The sequence below is a fragment of the Chelonoidis abingdonii genome, chromosome 3 (assembly GCF_003597395.2).
Source record: "Chelonoidis abingdonii isolate Lonesome George chromosome 3, CheloAbing_2.0, whole genome shotgun sequence".
In the NCBI taxonomy this organism is placed as follows: domain Eukaryota; kingdom Metazoa; phylum Chordata; order Testudines; family Testudinidae; genus Chelonoidis; species Chelonoidis abingdonii.
The window spans coordinates 193376326-193395132 of record NC_133771.1 but is presented as its reverse complement, the minus strand read 5'-3'; the positions used below and the strand labels follow the sequence as shown (position 1 = coordinate 193395132).

At 46.2% G+C, this 18807-nt stretch overlaps 1 protein-coding gene across 4 annotated transcripts in view; it reads left to right on the top strand.

Moving 5' to 3' along the window:
* PPP4R3B (protein phosphatase 4 regulatory subunit 3B) overlaps positions 1 to 18807 on the top strand; it is a 91700-nt gene that overhangs the window by 28975 nt on the left and 43918 nt on the right. For 2 of the 4 annotated variants that reach the window (XM_032782702.2, XM_032782700.2), the window contains exons 6-10: positions 442 to 558; positions 1772 to 1888; positions 2676 to 2807; positions 4282 to 4384; positions 17901 to 17942. In XM_032782702.2, coding sequence (XP_032638593.1) covers positions 442 to 558; positions 1772 to 1888; positions 2676 to 2807; positions 4282 to 4384; positions 17901 to 17942 — 511 coding nt within the window. Of the gene's footprint in view, positions 1 to 441; positions 559 to 1771; positions 1889 to 2675; positions 2826 to 4281; positions 4385 to 17900; positions 17943 to 18807 lie in introns of all 4 variants that reach the window. The other 2 variants (XM_032782701.2, XM_032782699.2) reach the window with 1 other exon arrangement.

The window sequence follows — 18807 nt, the reverse complement described above, 5'->3', positions numbered from 1 at the left end:
GTCCATTATTTTTGTATTTATAGCTGCCACCCTGATTCTCTACACCATGTTGCACAGCCAGCATTTCTCCCTGAACCTATTTACCTCTCACTAGAATGAACTACGGTATTAGAGACAAGAACATATTGGAGAAAAATAGTTGTATTTAAACAGTAGATATGCCAGATGACAATTTAAATTCATGTATTCAGTAAGATAACTAGGTATTCACTTTTTCATTTTTTCAGGAGGGTTTTTCTTCTCTCTTTGTCATATAACAAAATTTGAGATTCAAGTTGGATAAGTCAGTTTTTTTTCCTAGCTGCCTTTTACCATTATTACCTAAGTATGACAGGTTTCTTAAGTGTTTTTGTCCAATATAGTTCACTATTTTTCTTTGATATACTATGAATTTAATTACACAAATGTTTTATTTGTTAATGTTTCTTTCAAATGTTATAGGTTAACTTTTTCAAGGAATTCTGTGCATTTTCTCAGACATTACAACCTCAGAACAGAGATGCATTTTTCAAAACTTTGGCAAAGTTGGGAATTCTTCCTGCTCTTGAAATTGTAATGGTAAGTGAATCACCTGCAGCCAAATTCTTTTTGAAAGGGCACCGAATTCTGGTGTCTGTTTTGACATTCTGGGCTGATATTTTTTCAGACATATTGAGCACTTGCAGCCCCTTTGACTTCAGTTGGAGCTTTGCATTTCTGAAAATCAAGGTGTCTCAAGTGGAGCACCCAAAATCAGTGACTGCTTTTGAAAATTTTGGTCATAATTTTCAAAAATATATTTAAACTTGCATGGTGGAGAAGGTCTCTGGTTTTGATAATATGAGTGCAGAATTAAAAATTACATTTAGTTCTTGATCTCTTGACTAAACTCTGATATGCTCAGTCCTGAACCAATACCACAATATATAAGGTATTAGTGACAGTTTTGTGACTAGAAACAAATGATTTATATTCCTTTTGGAAAGCTGTGAACTCCATCTTTTTACTGGTATGAAGCATTTTTAATCATGACAGATTGAGATGTTCGAGCATAAATACTGTTTTCCAATTTGTTTTCCTTCATTTCAATTCTGATGTGATTTAGCAGTTACCACTCTACCTAAAAAACAATGCTTTGTACGACGTAAAAATTCTGGATCCCAACTTTCAAATGCTATAGAGTGTTAGTCTCTCGCTTTAGCAGATCAGTAGACATTAGCTACTATAAACACATCACAAATTAAGTGGACATGAGAACATCAGACTAACACAATATTGAAGTCCTAAAAATCTCATGATCTTTCAAGGCTGTAATGTGCCTTTGTAGATCAGTACAAATATTTCTAGATCTGAATCTTTTTGACTTGAATTCAGGACCATTTACCAGAAAGAAAGAAAAAGAAAAACGTTCCCTGAAGAAAAGTATTTATGCTGTAGATGATTAAACAGTAAGTGTAAAACAGTTGTACGTGATTGGGATACATTTGTAAACCTTTTTACTGACCCTTTTGTACTAAATTAACTCATCTGTGGTAATAAATATAGAATATTGGCATAAGTACTGTTATGTGGACTTCAACTACTTGCTGCCAAACTTATGACCATCAGATTCACACAAATCTTTATGCTCTTTCTGGATATTGTGGAAAGTTCTCTTCCAATTTTATATTGGGACCATTGGACTTGCTTAATGTATAATATGACCTTGCAATCACATGTTAGTTTTATCATTATCCTGTGCTACTGTACATGAAATGGTTCATCTGTAATAAACTGAGTTTGCTTTTATTAGGGTATGGATGACTTGCAAGTTAGATCAGCTGCTACAGATATATTTTCTTATCTAGTAGAATTTAGTCCATCCATGGTTCGAGAATTTGTAATGCAAGAAGCCCAACAGAGTGATGATGTAAGTAGAATATTACAGGACTATCTAATAATTTACATACTGAAGCTTGTGTATATGCTGATTATACTTGTAAAGACAGTACTCTGTGCGTTTTGCAGAACTGAGATCTTTTCAGTCTAAATATAAATTTTCTTAAATATTACTCTTTTTTTGTAAGAGTATAGGAAATGTAGGAAAAAGACAGGCAACAGCATTCTGATTGGGGTGGGGGTGTGGGAAGATGTGAGCACATAAAACCTGTATTTTGCTCGTTATAGAATGGGTTCCCATCGATTGCCAGGTGAAATCCAGGGTACTAGGTATCATATTACTAGACAAAAACAACATTATGGTGGAGTTAAGGTTGAGAGTACATACAGTTACATAGAATATGAAACATTAGAGAGATGTTATAGTTCTCCCAAAAACAAGCATTACAAACTCAGGAGAGTTAAGACTTAACATTAAATGTAAAAGAAATACAAACAGGTTAAAGTATGGAAATTTATGGTTAAGGTGCTGCCTTGGAGTGACACCTTTAGGGAGAAAAGTGCACCTGATTTTTAAAGACATTCGATTTTTTGCATGTAGGCTCATTTTCAAGTAATTTTATTTTTTCCATTCCACTTTACTGTTTTAATATTTGAAACTCAGGTTTTGTGTTGGCTTTCAGTTATTTTTTTTCACATGTGAACTTCCAGTGGTAGCAGCTAGAGACCAAATAAAAATCAATTTGTATTTTTAAAAAAAAATCTAGTAGTATTTGTATTATTGAAAACTTATATGTAACTGATTTGCTTTGTTGCAGGATATCCTCCTCATCAATGTAGTTATTGAGCAAATGATCTGCGATACTGACCCTGAGCTTGGTGGGGCTGTTCAGTTAATGGGGCTCTTACGTACTCTGATTGATCCAGAGAATATGTTGGCCACAGCTAATGTAAGAAAATGCAAAGGGGTAATGAAACTTTACTGTCTATGCACATTTAAAAAGTTGTCTTACTCTTTCTGTCGTCTTTGGTTGGAGGATAGTAGGAAGGAAAAGCATTTTGGCATTGTCCTGTTTGCCTGATGTTTTTCGTCAGCTGCAAAATTTCAGTAAAATTATTGCTAATGAAAGGCACTGATCTGTATTTACTGTCTCTACTTAATGCTAAGAAACATGGCATTGTCTAAGAAGTTCTTAAAATAGGCAGTCTTCTCAAACACATGGGTATTAGACTAGTCTTAGCTCCAATTGGCTGGGTGAGACCACATCAAAACATTGAAAAAAGAGTTCAGTGTGTCTGCATGTGGCGAAATCAATGTTTAATTCCTACAGCATAATGCAGATGCAACTTGATGGAGCCATTCCCACATTACAGAATGTACTTTTATCCTGATAGAATACTTAGCCATACATATGATTCTCTTTAAATACCTCTACCTAGATATATAATGCTGTCCTCAGGAGCCAAAAAATCTTACCGCATTATAGGTGAAACCATGTTATATCGAACTTGCTTTGATCCACTGGAGTGCTCAGCCCTGCCCTCCCGGAGCGCTGCTCTACTGCATTATATCCGAATTCGTGTTATATTGGGTCGCGTTATATCGAGGTAGAGGTGTATTGTCACAAATGAACAAAAATCCAGGACTTGTTGTAATTTGCTTTAAAACTTTGCCCAAAAACTTTGCCCAGAGTTCTGATAATTCCATTTAATTTACATTGCATTGAATCCAAACATTACCTTTGGATTAAAATGTTCAATAAAGTTTAGGTGTCTGGGATTTGATTCAAATTGGACTTTGCTATGTTATGGTGAATAGCTGTTATTTTTTTTCTTAGGAAAAAGAATTTAAGCTATAGTATGTGAAGTATGATATGCCTGTTTTAGATGGTTTGGAATTCTAGTCACCAAAAGAAGTATTTAAAGTAAAATCTAGTAACCTTATGTACATACAGCAATCCTTAAATGTTGTGTGCACTGTAGAGAATTGGTGAGGAAGGTGGTCCCTCTCTCTTTTTTTTTTAAATATATACAGAAGCTTCAGGCAATATATGCAAAATTACTGTCACTTTTTTTTCCTTTTTAAATTGTTGGCTAAAGGCACTATGTGATGCATTCGTGTCAGTTCATTTGTCTTTCTCCATTGGAGAGATTTGAGTTCATGCTTTTGCTTTAATCACAAGTTACATAAGGTTGTTCTCATCCTAGTCCCTCCCACTCTGCTCTACATCTTTGGGTGTGATGGGTACATCCTACTCTAGAGAACACCTGGTGTGTTGCAAATCAGTATCAAAAGGTACTATCAAGGCTATGTGAGGTAGCTTATGTCTTGCTTGTTCTGTATTTTAGTTAAGTGCTATTAGCCCTCACTAGCAAAGTCACTAAATTTCACACCAGTGTTTAATAAATAAATGTTTGTTTCAGAAAACAGAGAAAAGTGAATTTCTCAATTTTTTCTACAACCATTGCATGCATGTTCTCACCGCACCACTCTTGGCTAATACTTCAGAAGACAAATGTGAAAAAGGTAGGATTAAATGTTGGATTGACTTTTTATCTTGCCATGTTTACCAACTAGTCATCTAGTCAAATGATGTCACTGATTTGTAGTGTGAGAACAAAATGTGCTTGCTGGAGGCTATTGTTGCCCCTCAGATAAGAGTAAGCAGATATACAAAAATATTACTAGTCCCGGGATTCCTCAAAAAGTGTTTGTTGAGTTACCGCTATGCGTGGTGGTAATTTACCTTTTGTGCTCCACAGCCTTGGGATCCTGGACTGTGCTTACTTGGTCATAGAAAAATAAGCAGAATCATGGAAATGTAGGACCTTCCAAGTCTGAAATATTAATAATTTATTAACTTGTCAATCTTTAATAAAGGCTAAAGTATTGCTGTATAATTCCTGCTCAAACTGCATATCCATGGTTACTCCCAATACCGAAACTTTTAGAAGTGTGTATATTTGGTACATTTGTTGGCTGCTGATGTAAAACTGCAATCACAACTTCTGTTGGTAGCAGCAGACAGTTTTTCTTAGTAACTTTTAGAAATGTTGATGTGTAGCAGCAAATGTGTTCAACTTCATAAGTGTTTCAGAGCATTTACAAATTGCTTTGTCACTTATCAAAGAAAACACGATCCTGGGGTTTGGCTATCTGCAGGGTATTAATTGCAGAGATTAGTGTTACTTCGAAATTTCCAGTGATACAGAAGTGCTGAAAGTCATAGTTCTTCTTGAAGGAGTGTCCCCGTGGGTGTTCCACTTTAGGTGTCTTGGCTTCTAGTCAGAGAATTCTGGTAGCCGTGCATGGGTGGCAGCTGTCTTGCGCCGCTCCCCCACAAGTGTAGCCAGCCGCCACCCAGTCCCTTCTCTATCGCCCTTGGTTTCAGTCGGAATGACAGCAGTGCCCTTATCTACTCTTGTACTCCTTTAATCTCTGCCCTTTTGTATGTTAGTTTTCCTAATTTTCTCTCCGTTCATTTTTCTTTCTTTTTCACATTTAAAAAAATAATTCCGTTTTTTTCCCTGCCTCAGGCGGGCAGCCATTGAAGAGACACTAGACCTGGACTATTCCCATTCTTCATTCAGCTAGCTTCTCAGACATGTTTGGTCGGCTCTCCAGGTTTCAAGTGCTGTCTGACCTGAGGACTCTCTATACCAGTTACAGACAACCACTCACAGTGTATCCGTTGGGTAATGCGTGTCCCCACTGCAAGAAGCTCACAGCATGGACAAGAAAGGCCAGGGATCTCCAATTAAAACTTAATGATGGAGAGATCTCTCTGACCTGCCTCTGACCCCGAGTCCAGGACACCACCTCGCGAAACCTCAGCTGCAGCTGCCTCAGATATGCAAAAAACGGCTATTAAGGACCCTGGCCCTATCAAAGTCACAAAAAAGCAGTCTCACTCCTTGCCATATTGGAATTCGCCTCTAAAAAAGCAATTCCCGACTGCAAAAACTGCCCCGGTACCAACAGCATCCAGAGCACAGACTGCGAGGCACTGGGACTGTCCGGTACAGATACCTCCCAAGGAGCAAAAGACCCTGTGCAGTCTCACTCTCATAGCTTGGAATTCAGGGAACAGAAACTTCAGGCACAGAGGAGCACTATGGCGCCACCTGCTGCACCAATACAATATGACATGTCTGGCTCCCTGCCTGAGTTTGCCTGCACTGCAGGCACACTTTGTCAGCCATGTGGACCTACTCATTGCTTCCACACTGGGAACTTCGCTCTTTGGCATGGATGACACCCCAGCTAGGTCAGGGACAAGCTTTATCACTACAGCCGCTTGCTTGGCCCCTTCTCTCTCCAGTGATGAAGTGGAGACAGGAGTGGGCACACCTCACCAACCCTCTCCTAAACCTTGACCTGCTTGGTCACAAGGCGTGGGTTGGCAACCTCCTTTTGGGTGCCCCCTCGCATGGCCGTGCCACCTCAGTGGGCATACTGGGATCCTTGGGCATTATGCAGAGCCCAAAACGCCCAGCCATCCAATCCACCTAGGTCGAGGACACAGCAGTCACCTCCACCATCTGATCCAGCTTCCCCAGAACTGAAGGAGGAAGCTGACGAATCTGCAGACAGGACAGAGGGTGACACCCTCCCACATCCCGACTTGATCTCTGGACGAAACAATGCCACCTCCCCCCACATCAGAAGATGACTTCAAATCCTTTCAGGATTTGTTTAAAAGAGTAGCTGATTCATTATACATCTCACTGGCTGAGTTACCAGCAACTAACATAAGCTGACAGATATATTGCAAGCTTTTCTGTCAGCCAAAATAGCACTACCCATTAATGCTGCCATCGTGGACCCAGCAAAAGCTGTATGGCAGACTCCAGCCATGGCCCCACTTTCTTATCAGATGGGTAGGCAAACTACAGCCTGTGGGCCACATACGGTCCACCAGCTGATTTTCATCCGGCCCTCGAGCTGCTGCTGGGGAGCAGGGTCAGGGGTTGCTCCGTGTGCACATGCCACAGCTCCACATGGCTCCCTGAAGCAGCATCACATCCCTCCCCTCCGGCTCCTAAGTGTAGGGGCATCCAGGGGGCTCTGTATGCTGCTCCTGTCCCAGGCACCATCCCTGCAACTCCTATTGGCTGGAAACTGTAGCCAATGGGAACTGCAAGGACGGGGCAGTGCGCAGAGCTGCCTGGCCGCACCTCTGTGTAGGAGCTGGAGAGGGGGGACATGCTTCTGCTTCTGGGAGCTGCTTGAGGTGAGCGCCACCCAGAGTCTGCACCCCCGAGCCCCTCCCCTGCTCCAGTCCTGATAGCCCTCTGAACCCCTTGATCCCATCCCAGAGCACTCTCCTGCACCTCAAACCCCTTCCTCACCCCAGAGCCTGCACCCCCAGTGAGAGCCCCTCCCCCCACTGCAGCCCAGTTCCCTCTCACACCCTGAACTTCTCATTTCTGGCCCCATCCCAGAGCCCTCACCCCCACCTAGTCCCCAACCCCAATTACATGAGCATTCATACCCAGATGTGGCCCTTGGGCAAACTTTTTGGCCCACCCCGTTGTAAGCAATCTGACAAGAAGTACTACATGCCATCCAAAGGACCTGAGTTTTTGCTTACTCACCTTACTCCAAACTCATTGGTGGTAGAGGCAGTTAATCAAAGGGGGAAGCAGCATCAAACCAAAACCACCCCCTATGATAAAGATTGGAAACTCCTAGACCTCTTTGGCAGGAAAGCCTATTCATAGCAAACTATTCTGCATTACTGGCCAAGTACACGCACACCATTTTTTCTCAGATGTCCTCTTTTATTGAGTACATCCCAGCTAACAAAAACAACAATATAAAGCCGATATTGCAGAAGGTTTACTCATCACCAGAGCTGCCCTGCAGGCTTCTCTGGATTCTGCTGACATGGCGGCCCACTCCATTGCCGTGTCCGTTGTCTTGCAGAGGGCTTCATGGCTCCATCTCTCCAGCTTCCCCAGGGAAGTTCAGGTGACAATAGAGGACTTACCTTTTGAAGGGCAAAAATTGCTTGCAGAGAGCACGGACCTCATTGCACACCTTGAAGGACTCTTGTGTGACACTAAAGACATGTAGAATCCGTATCCCTGCAAACAAAAAGAAACGGGGCAGATTCTACAACCAACAGTTCCGTCCTGCGCCAAGCACTCAGTCTCAACGACATTATGATCAATGCAGCAAGCAGCGCCAGATGAGATGCCATCAGATGCGGGAGCAGTCGTCTACGTCTCAGCCATCCACTTCTGTGCAAACGTTTTGAAGTGTTGGTCAAGGACACAAGCCCCATGTTCTCCAGTTAGTGTCACCTCCAATTTTCAGCCCATTTGGGGACCGACTTACACCCTTTTACCCAGTGTGGAGAAACATCACCAGAGACAAGTGGGTTCTTAAAATTATACAGAAGGGCTATTCCATTCCACCTATCCACCCCGCTCCCCCCTCGCCATCCCTCTTCAGGGACCCATCTCATGAGTACCTGTTACAGCAGGAAATACACCGTGTCCTGCAGTTAGGTGCTATGGAACCAGTACCGGTTCAGCACAGGTGGGGGGGGTCCTACTCGCATTACTTTCTCACTCCGAAGAAAACAGGTGGATGAAGGCCCATTCTGGACTTATGCAAACTGAAGAAGTTTGTGAGAACACAGAGCTTCAGTATGGTAACCCTAGCAACCATAATTCCGGCATTGGAGAGTGGTTCTCGGCCGTCGCCCTACAGGACGCTTACTTCCTTCTCAGTATCCAGCTGGCGCACAGGAGATTCCTACAATTCACTCTGGGCAACCTACGCTACCAATACAAGGTACTTCCCTTTGGCCTCTCTATGGCTCTAAGAGCTTTTTCCAAAGTACTGGCCATTGCGGCAGCACATCTTCGCAAACAGGGTGTGACCATATTCCCCTATCTAGATGACTGCCTGCTAAAAACGCCGACATACGGTGAGGCAGTTCATGCCACTCACACCACTCTAACCGTATTTACAAACATATGGTTACAAACCAATCTACAGAAATCTAGCCCAACAACTGAACTTTACAGGGGCACACCTCGTGTCACAGCATGAGCATGGCTACCCAAACAACGTTTTTTGCCTCAACAAACCTAATCACAGCAGTAAGACACAGCTCACAGATGTTCACCAGAACATGCCTACAACTTCTCAGACACATATTGGCTACCACGTTTGTCGTGAAACATGCCAGGCTGCATATGAGATGCCTACAAACACTGTAGACGTTCCTCACAGACACTCTATCAATAGATGGCTTGCAATGCCCAGCAGAGTGAAAGACTCACTCACATACATGGTGGACCTGTGAGGAGGGAGCGAGAGTTCAGTGGTTTGAGCATTGACCGGCTAAACCCAGGGTTGTGAATTCAATCCTTGAGGGGGCTACTTAGGGATCTGGAGCAAAATCAGTACTTGGTCCTGCTAGTGAAGGCAGGGAGCTGGACTCGATGACCTTTCAAGGTCCCTTCCAGTTCTAGGAGATTGGTATATCTCCAATTATTTTTATTTATTATAAAACACAACCGTCTGCTCAGGCGTTCCCTTCCAAAGGGAAACCCCATCAGTCACTATCACCACAGATGCTTCTGTGGTAGGATGGGGGGCACACTTGGCCAACATCATCATCCAGGGCCCATGGTCCCTAGAGGAGTCAAATCTCCACATAAATCTGTTGGAGCTCGGAGCAGTTCTAAATGCCTGCCATCACTTTCTCCTCCTGATCCACAACAAATATTTAGATTCTTGTGGACAATTTGGTAACTGTTTTATATAAATTGCCAAAGAGGGGCCCAATCTTTCCTGCTCTGCACAGAAGCAGTCTGCCACTGGCAGTGGTGTATCTCCAACAACATATACACATCGCGGCATCCTACCTACCTGGAAACCAGAATGCCACAGCAGACAACCTCAGCAGGAACTTCCCATAGATGCACAAGTGGGAACTAGACCCACAGATTCTGCAAACCGTATTCTGACAATGGGGATTCCCCTCAATAGACCTTTTTGCCATGACCCACAATGCCAAATGTCCACAATACTGCTCCCGATTGGGACTGGGACACAACTCTGAGACGCCGTCCTCATCAAATGGGGGGCCCCGCTCCGGTATGCCTTCTCCCCCCCACCTGATCCTCCTGTTGAGTCGTGTCCTACACAAGATCAGAGAAGACAAATCCAGTGTCATCTTGATTGCACCAACGTTGCCCACACACCCATCCACTGACTAAGCGCTTTCTCGAGGCTGTAGAGAACACTTACCCCACAATAAGGGACCTGCCCCCTTTGTGGGACCTCAGCCTTGTTCTCCGTGCCCTCTTGGTCAAACCCTTTGAACCTGCTCGTTCCTACACTTCTCCATGAAGGTTGCCTATTTAGTAGCTGTCACATCAGCACGAAGGATGGGAGAGTTGAGTGCCCTAATGGCACACCTATTTTATACCACATTCCTCAAGGACAAAGTAATCCTACATCCACACTCTAAATTCATACGAAAGGTTGCCTCCCTCTAGCATCTCAACGAACCCATTCACTTACCTGTATTCTTTCCCAAGCCACACGTCAACTACGGGGAGGCATCCTTTCACACACTAGACGTCAGCAGAACGCTGGTGTTCTGTAGAACAAAAACATTCAGAAAATTGTCCAGGCTATTCGTATCCAAGAAAGAACAATCAAAAGGCCAAACCATTTCCAAACAGACTTTCTAAATGGATCTCTGATTGTATCAAACTGTTACCAAAATGACAGTTTGCAAGCTCCTTCTGGACTTTGCATACACTTGATTACAACTACGTCCACATCCATAGCCTTTCTCAAACATATACCCATCACGGGTATTTGTAAAGCAGCTACCTGGACATTGCCCCTTACTTTCACTAAACATTATGCCCTGGAACAGCAGTTAACTGTAGACTCTCTCTTTAGTCTATTGATACTCTCCACCGTATATACATCAACTTTGAAGCCCCTCTTCTTCATTGAGAGGCACTGCTCTTCAGTCACCTAAAGTGGAGCACCCACAGGGACACTCCTTGAAGAAGAAGCGAAGGTTACTCGCCTTATGCAGTAATTGAGGTTCTTCAAGATGGTTGTCCTTGTGGGTGCTCCACTAGGTACCCTCCTCCCCACTCTTCAGAGTTTTGGCTAGATCTTGTGGGGTAGAGAAGGAACTGGGTGGCGGTTGGCTGTGCTCAGGGATAGCCTCTCGTGGCGGCCAACTGGGGCACTGCTACCACAGGTCTCTCAACTAGAAGTGCAGGGCACCAAGTCATCTAAAGTGGAGCACCCACAGGGACAACCATCTCGAAGAACCTCAGTTACTGCCCAAGGTGAGGAACCTTCTCTTTAAATGTCTTTGTAAGTAACAATTTGGAGACTACTTTTCTCCTTTTTCTGTTGGTTTAAAAAAAAAAGTATTTGAATTCTCCAGGCCACATAAAATAATAATACTCAGCACTTCTTGTCTCCGAAGTACTTCACAAAGAGAAATGTATCCTCATAACACCTCTGTGAGGTATGCAGTTCTTACGATCCCCATTTTAAAAGATGGGGGAACTGAATAACAGTTACTTTTCAAATATGTTTTGAGACTGTCCATTATCTCACTTAAAATGACTGTGGTCTATCTAATGAGAAATGTTAGCTAGATGGCAAATATTAAAAAGGGAATTCATTATCTATTTCTGTGTATTTTATAAATATTCTTATGACGTATCCAAATTATAAGTTTTTTTTTTTTGTTGTAGAAATATTTATTTAGATTAACACTACTCCTAAATGTTCAATTAAGTATAACAAGCACTCAGTTAAGTGTGGTTGGGTTTTTGTTGGTGTATTTTTTTTCTTTTTTAAGGTTTTGTAATTAGAAAACGTAACAGAATTCTTCTTTGAGTGATTGCTCATATCCATTCCAGTTAGGTGTGCATGCGCCGCGTGCATGTTTGTTGGAAGACTCTTTTACCCTAGCAACACTCGGAGTGGCGCCGTCATGGCACCGGATATATACCACTGCCGACCCAGCCACTCTTCAGTTCCTTCTTACCGCCTGTGTCAGTCGTTGGAACAGTAGAGCACGGCTTAGCTGACCTCCAATTCCCTGGCTATTGATAGTTTTTCTGATTCTTCATCATGTATATAGTTATAATCCTTTCTATATAGTTATAATTAGCGTATTTGTTTATAGCATAGTTAGTCCACTATAGTTAGAGGGGTTCGGGGATTAGCTCCTTCCCTGCACCCGGTGCCGGGGCCCATGCCCAGCTCACCAGGTTTCAAACCATGCTCGACGTGTCACAAGCCCATGCTGACAGGAGATCCACACCTAACAGCTAAGTGCCCCATCTGCAAGGCTTTTAAGCCACGAACAAAAAAGGAGCAGGACATCAGACTTAAATAGCTCCTCATGGAGGCGGCTCTCACCCTTCCACCCTCGGCACCGAGCACTGGCCAGTCGATTAGCAGAAGCGCCTTCTTGGCACCGGACCACGCCGGTACTGTCAAAGTCGCCGGCACCGAAGTCGGCTCCACGCTGCTCCCTCTCCCTGAGGTCGAGAGAGGCTAAGACTCCTGCTACCTCTGTGCCGCCCGTACCACAGGCAGAGAGCATGTCTAAGTTGGATCGCCCGGCACCAACAATGTCGGCACCGTCGATTCCGGTCCCACAAGGGCCGTCAAGTCCGGTGCCTGTTAGCTTCCCGGCACGGGCTGCGGTAGAGGTGACTATACCATCCACGCCTGAGACGTTCTCAGCGGCAAGGGATCTGATTGCCTTGACAGAGTCGACACTGCCTCAACCCTGGCACCGCCAGTGCAGGTAATACAATCAGTAGGCAAACCGGCCTTGATAAGACCATCCTCTGTCGGTACAGCGGACCGGCACCGCTCACGGTCACGGTCCTGCAGACGTTCCAGGTCCAGACGTCACTTCTGCTTCCAACGCCGCTCGCGGTCCCGACACCATTCCCCTTGGTACTGGTCGAACTCGTGGCACCAGTCGGCATCCCGTTCGCCGGCCCGCTACTCTTGGCACCGCTTCAAGCACCGTGTCTCCCGTAGTCGATCACGATGCCGAGCTTCGAGATCTCAGTCGACCTCCCGGTACTGCTCTGGTCGCAGGTCCCGATCTCGTTCCTGGTACTGAGATGCTTCCCGGCACCGGTCTCCGATACACAGTGGAATAAGGTCCACTGGAACCTCTGCCCAGGGCTTCTCCGCTCCTCCATGGCCATCCAGGCACACTTCGGTGTTGTCCCACTCGGACAGCTACTGTGCTCAAGACCGCGATTCAGATGGGCCCGCCGGAGTTTTTCAAGAAGCCCAGACCCAGGACCAAGGCCCACATCAGTGATCCTTTTGGATGCCTTGGGCGTACCACCAGGCCCAAGGCGCTCCAATACTCCTGTCTGGCTCGGTTCCATCAAAGCACTGGGCACCAGAGGCTACAGCTACCCGTCCTCCGACCGGAACGGAGGAAGCACTAGTTCACCAATTGGTCTCCCCCGTACTGCTGGAGCAGGAGATGGCCCAAGACCAGGAGGCCACACAGGACCTTCTCATCTCCGGCATTTCCTCTTCTTCCTCTCCGGATGAGGCGACGGCAGGAACATCCTCCTCAGGCTCTCCTCCAATCGACCTCAGAGCCCATCAGGACCTCCTCAGGAGGGTAGCACTCAAAATGAACCTCCAGGAGGAAGTGGTCTGGAGGTCGAGGACCCTGTAGTGCGCATTCTGTTGGCAGATACCCCCACCAGAGTGGCCCTACCCTTTATCAGGACCATCCAAGCCAATGCTGACACCTTATGGCAATCCCCAGCCTCCATCCATCCTGCGGCTAAGGGAGTCGAGCGTAAATACATGGTACCCTCTAGGGGGTACGAGTATTTGTAGGTCCGCCCTCCTCCCTGCTCGCTAGTTGTTCAATCTGTCAATGAGAGGGAGCGCCATGGCCAACAGGCGCCAGCCCCGAAGTCAAAAGAGGCTAGGTGAATGGATCTACTCGGCCGCAAAGTTTATTCAGCAGGCGCCCTACAGCTCACGGTGGCGAATCAGCAAGCCCTGCTGAGTCGCTATAATTATAACACCTGGGCGGAGGTGGGTAGGTTCACAGAGCTCCTTCCCCCAAGATTCCCGCCAGGAATTTGCTGCCTTCTTGGAGGAAGGGGAAAAAGGTGGCCAGAACTTCCCTCCAGGCTTCGCTAGATGCGGCTGACTCAGCAGCCAGGACCCTGGCTTCGGGTGTCACCATGAGATGCATCTCCTGGCTACAGGTTTCAAGCCTCCCACCGGAGCTGTAGTATACCATTCAGGACTTGCCATTTGATGGTAAAGGTCTCTTCTCAGAAAAGACCGACCCTAGACTGCAGAGCCTGAAGGACAATCAAGTCGTCATGCGTTCTTTAGGCATGCATACACCCATGACCCAACGCAGGCATTTCAGTCCCCAGACTCACCGCCTGTACTTTATGCCTCGAAATAGACAAGACTTTGGCGGACGGGGTGGGCGTAGACGCCAGTCAGGACCCCAAGGGGCCCAAAACCAAGGTCCCTCCAAACCACCAGCGGAACCTAAGTCCGCCTTTTGAAGGTACGTCTGAGGACGGCATACCAGTTTCAGGCCAGGATCCATTCCGCACCCCGGCCCCTTCTCCAGTCATCTTTCCTACTTCCTCCCGGCGTGGTCCCAGATAACCTCAGACCCCTGGGTCCTATGCACGGTGAAACACGGATACCACCTCCAGTTCATTTCCCACCCTCCAACCCAGTCCCTCTTCAGGGACCCCTCTCACGAGCAATTCCTCCTGCAAGAGGTGCGGAAGCTCCTCGCCATGGGAGCAATAGAGGAGGTGCCAAAAGACGAAAAGGGCAAGGGGTTTTACTCCCGTTATTTCCTGATCCCCAAGTCAAAGGGCGGCCTCAGGCCTATCCTAGACCTGCGAGGACTCAACAAGTTTATGATAAAGTTGAAGTTCCGCATGGTCTCCTTGGGGACCATTATCCTGTCCTTGGATCCTGGAGACTGGTATGCTGCCGTTGATATGAAGGACGCGTACTTTCACATCGCCATTTTTCCTCCACACAGGAGGTATCTTCGCTTTGTAGCCAACCGTCAGCACTTCCAGTTTATGGTCCTCCCCTTTGGCCTTTCCATGGCCTCAAGGGTGTTTACGAAGTGTGCATACCTCCGTCGACGTCAGATACACGTATTCCCGTATCTGGACGATTGTCTCATCAGAGGAACCTCCGAGACTCAAGTCACACAACATGTGGGCGTTGTCAGGGAACTATTCGCACGTCTAGGCCTGATGATCAATACGGAAAAAGCCACTCTGGTTCCCACACAGAGACTAAACTTCATAGGAGCTACCCGGGACTCCAGTCTAGCCAAGGCCTACTTACCACAGCTGCGGTTCCAGGCAATGACAACAATCATCCGAGGTCTACAGAACTTCCCGATGACCTCGGTTCGCACTTGTCTTGGTCTCCTAGGTCACATGGCTGCCTGCACATTCGTGACCAAATACACCAGGCTCTGCCTCCGTCCTCTCCAAACTTGGCTCAACTCGGTATACAGTCTAGGCAGAGACCCAATAGACACAGTAGTCACCATTCCCCTGAGCACTCTAGCCTCCCTAGACTGATGGCTGACCCCCTCCCTGGTGTGTGCGGGGCTACCATTCTATCCTCCTCAACCCTCGCTGTCCCTGACAACAGACGCGTCATCTCTCGGCTGGGGGGCTCACCTCGGACGCCTTCGTACCCAAGGCCTCTGGTCATTGCAGGAACTGGCGCTTCACATAAATGTCTGAGAGCGGTTCGCCTGGCGTGCCAGGCATTTCAGCAACATTTACATGGCCGTTGTGTCTCAGTGTTCACAGACAACACAACGGCCGTGTATTACATAAACAAGCAGGGAGGGACTCGATCTTCCCCCCCTTTGTCAGGAGACCATCCAACTCTGGGACTTCTGCATAGCCCACTCGATAGACCTGGTAGCATCTTTTCTCCCAGGGGTTCAGAACACTCTGGCAGATTGACTGAGCAGATCCTTCCTGTGTCACGAATGGTCGGTACGGCCGGACGTTATTCATTCTGTTTTCCAGAAGTGGGTATTTCCCCACATAGACCTGTTCGCCTCCCGTGCAAACAGGAAATGCCAGATGTTCTGCTCCTTCTAGGGTCTGTCACCGGGGTCGATCTCAGATGCATTCCTAATGTCATGGAAGTACCGGTTGCTTTATGCCTTCCCACCCTTCCTGCTGGTTCACAAGGTCCTTCTGAAACTCCGCAGGGACAGAGCACACCTAATCATGATTGCACCAGCGTGGCCCAGACAACACTGGCACACCACGCTGCTCGACCTGTCAATAACCAACCCAATTACCCTGCCACTCCACCCAAACCTCATAACTCAGGACCATGGCAGTCTTCGCCACCCAGACCTGCAGGCCCTTCACCTCACAGCGTGGCTGCTGCGTGGCTAAACCAGTCAGAGTTGCGCTGCTCTGCTCCGGTACAACAAATACTCTTGGGTAGCAGAAAGCCTTCCACTTGGTCAACCTAACTGGCCAAGTGGAAACGTTTCTCTTGCTGGTGCGCAAGGCAGAATGTTGCTCCCTCTGAGGTCTCGATCCCTACTATCCTGGACTACCTTTAGTCTCTTAAGCAGTAGAGCCTGGCGGTATCTTCTTTGAGGGTGCACTTGGCGGCCATCTCCACATTCCACCCAGGAGAGAACGGCCGCTCTGTGTTCACACCCTATAGTTACTAGGTTTCTCCAGGGTCTGGAGCGCCTATACCCGCAAGTACGCCGCCCCGCCCCTACCTGGGACCTCAACCTAGTCCTAAACAGACTTATGCTTCTACCATTCGAGCCGCTGGCAACTTGCTCACTGGTATACCTGTCCTGGAAGACAGTTTTCCTCATAGCCATTACATCGGCCAGACGAGTCTCCGAGCTTCGAGAGCTCACGGTGGACCCACTGTATACTGTCTTTCACAAGGATAAGGTACAGTTGCGACCACATCCAGCATTCCTCCCTAAAGTGGTATCGGCCTTCCATACCAATCAGGACATTCTTCTTCCCGAAGCCGCATTCATCTCGACGGGAACAACAATTACATTCCCTAGATGTCCGTAGGGCGCTCGCATTTTATATCGATTGGATGGAGCCCTTCCATAAATCCCCCCCAACTCTTTGTTACAGTGGCTGACCAGAGGATCTCCTCGTGGGTGACAGCGTGCATCCGCACGTGCTATGACTTGGCTCATGCTCCCTCGGGCCACCTCACTGCACGTTCTTCCAGGGCTCAGGCTTCATCTGCTGCCTTCCTGGCTCATGTACCAATTCAGGAAATATGTCGCGCTGCTACCTGGTCCTCGGTCCACACCTTTGCTTCTCATTATGCTTTGGTCCAACAGTCTAGAGATGATGCAGCCTTTGGCTCAGCAGTTCTGCACTCTGCCACATCTCACTCTGACCCTACTGCCTAGGTAAGCTTGGGAATCACCTAACTGGAATGGATATGAGCAATCACTCCAAGAAAAGACGGTTACTCACCTTTGTAACTGTTGTTCTTTGAGATGTGTTGCTCATATCCATTCCAAACCCACCCTCCTTCCCCACTGTGGGAGTAGCCGGCAAGAAGGAACTGAAGGGTGGCTGGGTTGGCAGGGGTATATATCCGGTGCCATAGCGACACCACTCCAGGGAGCGCCCAGCCGACCCGCCGAGTGTTGCTAGGGTAAAAAAGTCTTCCGACGAACGTGCACGCAGCGTGCGCACACCAAACTGGAATGGATATGAGCAACATATCTCGGAGAACAACAGTTACAAAGGTGAGTAACGGTCTTATCTTGCCTGGCATGTGTTTGTTTATAATGCTGTTTATTATATATTGTATAATATATTAACACATGAAATTGTGCCATCAGCTGATTGAAGCTAGTAATGGAATTGATGATTTATCTACGTTATTAAATAGGCACTTTACAGTGTTTGAAAATCTGTATTGACACTTATTTGTATATCAGATGCAGTAGTTGGGTCCAACAAGAGCAACACTATTTGTCCTGGTAAGTGGTAGTCTATTTTTATATTATGAAATGTATTTTGTCATCATGGGGTTTGTTCAGTGTATATTAGGAAAAGACTGTAAAATAAAATATTTCCAAACTTGAATGTTTTGGTTTTTAAATCTCCTTTATTAGCTTAGATTACAGGTTCTACTTCCTCCCAGCCAATAGATGCAAGGAACCTTCATTTTCGTTTGACTTTGCTTCAGGCTGTCTTACAGAATTGTACAGTAACTCCTCGCTTAATGTTGTAGTTATGTTCCTGAAAAATGCTACTTTACGTGAAACAATGTTAACCTAATCCAGTTTCTCCACAAGAATTAATGTAAATGGGGGACAGGGGGGTTAGGTTCCCGGGAAAAATAAATATCTATGTCAGACATGCCAAACCCATGGGAAAAAATGCAGAAATTGGGCTTGGTTTTGGCTTAATTGACTTGAGTTGCTTGTTGGCTAGTTTTTGGCTTGCAGCTTACTACTTTTTCTTTTTTTTTTAATCGGCTCTCAGCAAGCCAGATGCAAGGCGGAGAGAAAGTCAGGGTGCACAGCAGCCCACCACAGTCCCAAACTTCACGCCGGGGGGATCTAGTCACATAGAGTATTGGAGTTCTTAAGGATTAGCTTGTTTTGGCCTAGTTTTGAAATGGGATTAAGTTGATTTTTGGCTTATTGTGAAAGCTGAAGTGCTTAATTACCACGTGAAAGTTGGCAGCTGTGAGATAGATATGATGATGGGTTTGGTTCCAGAGGGGGGAAAAATACATACACGCACACAGTATAAGTTTTAAACAATTTAATAGTGTACACAGCAGTGATTGTGAATCTTGGTTGAGGTGATAGAGTAAGAGGGTGGGGATATGTATGG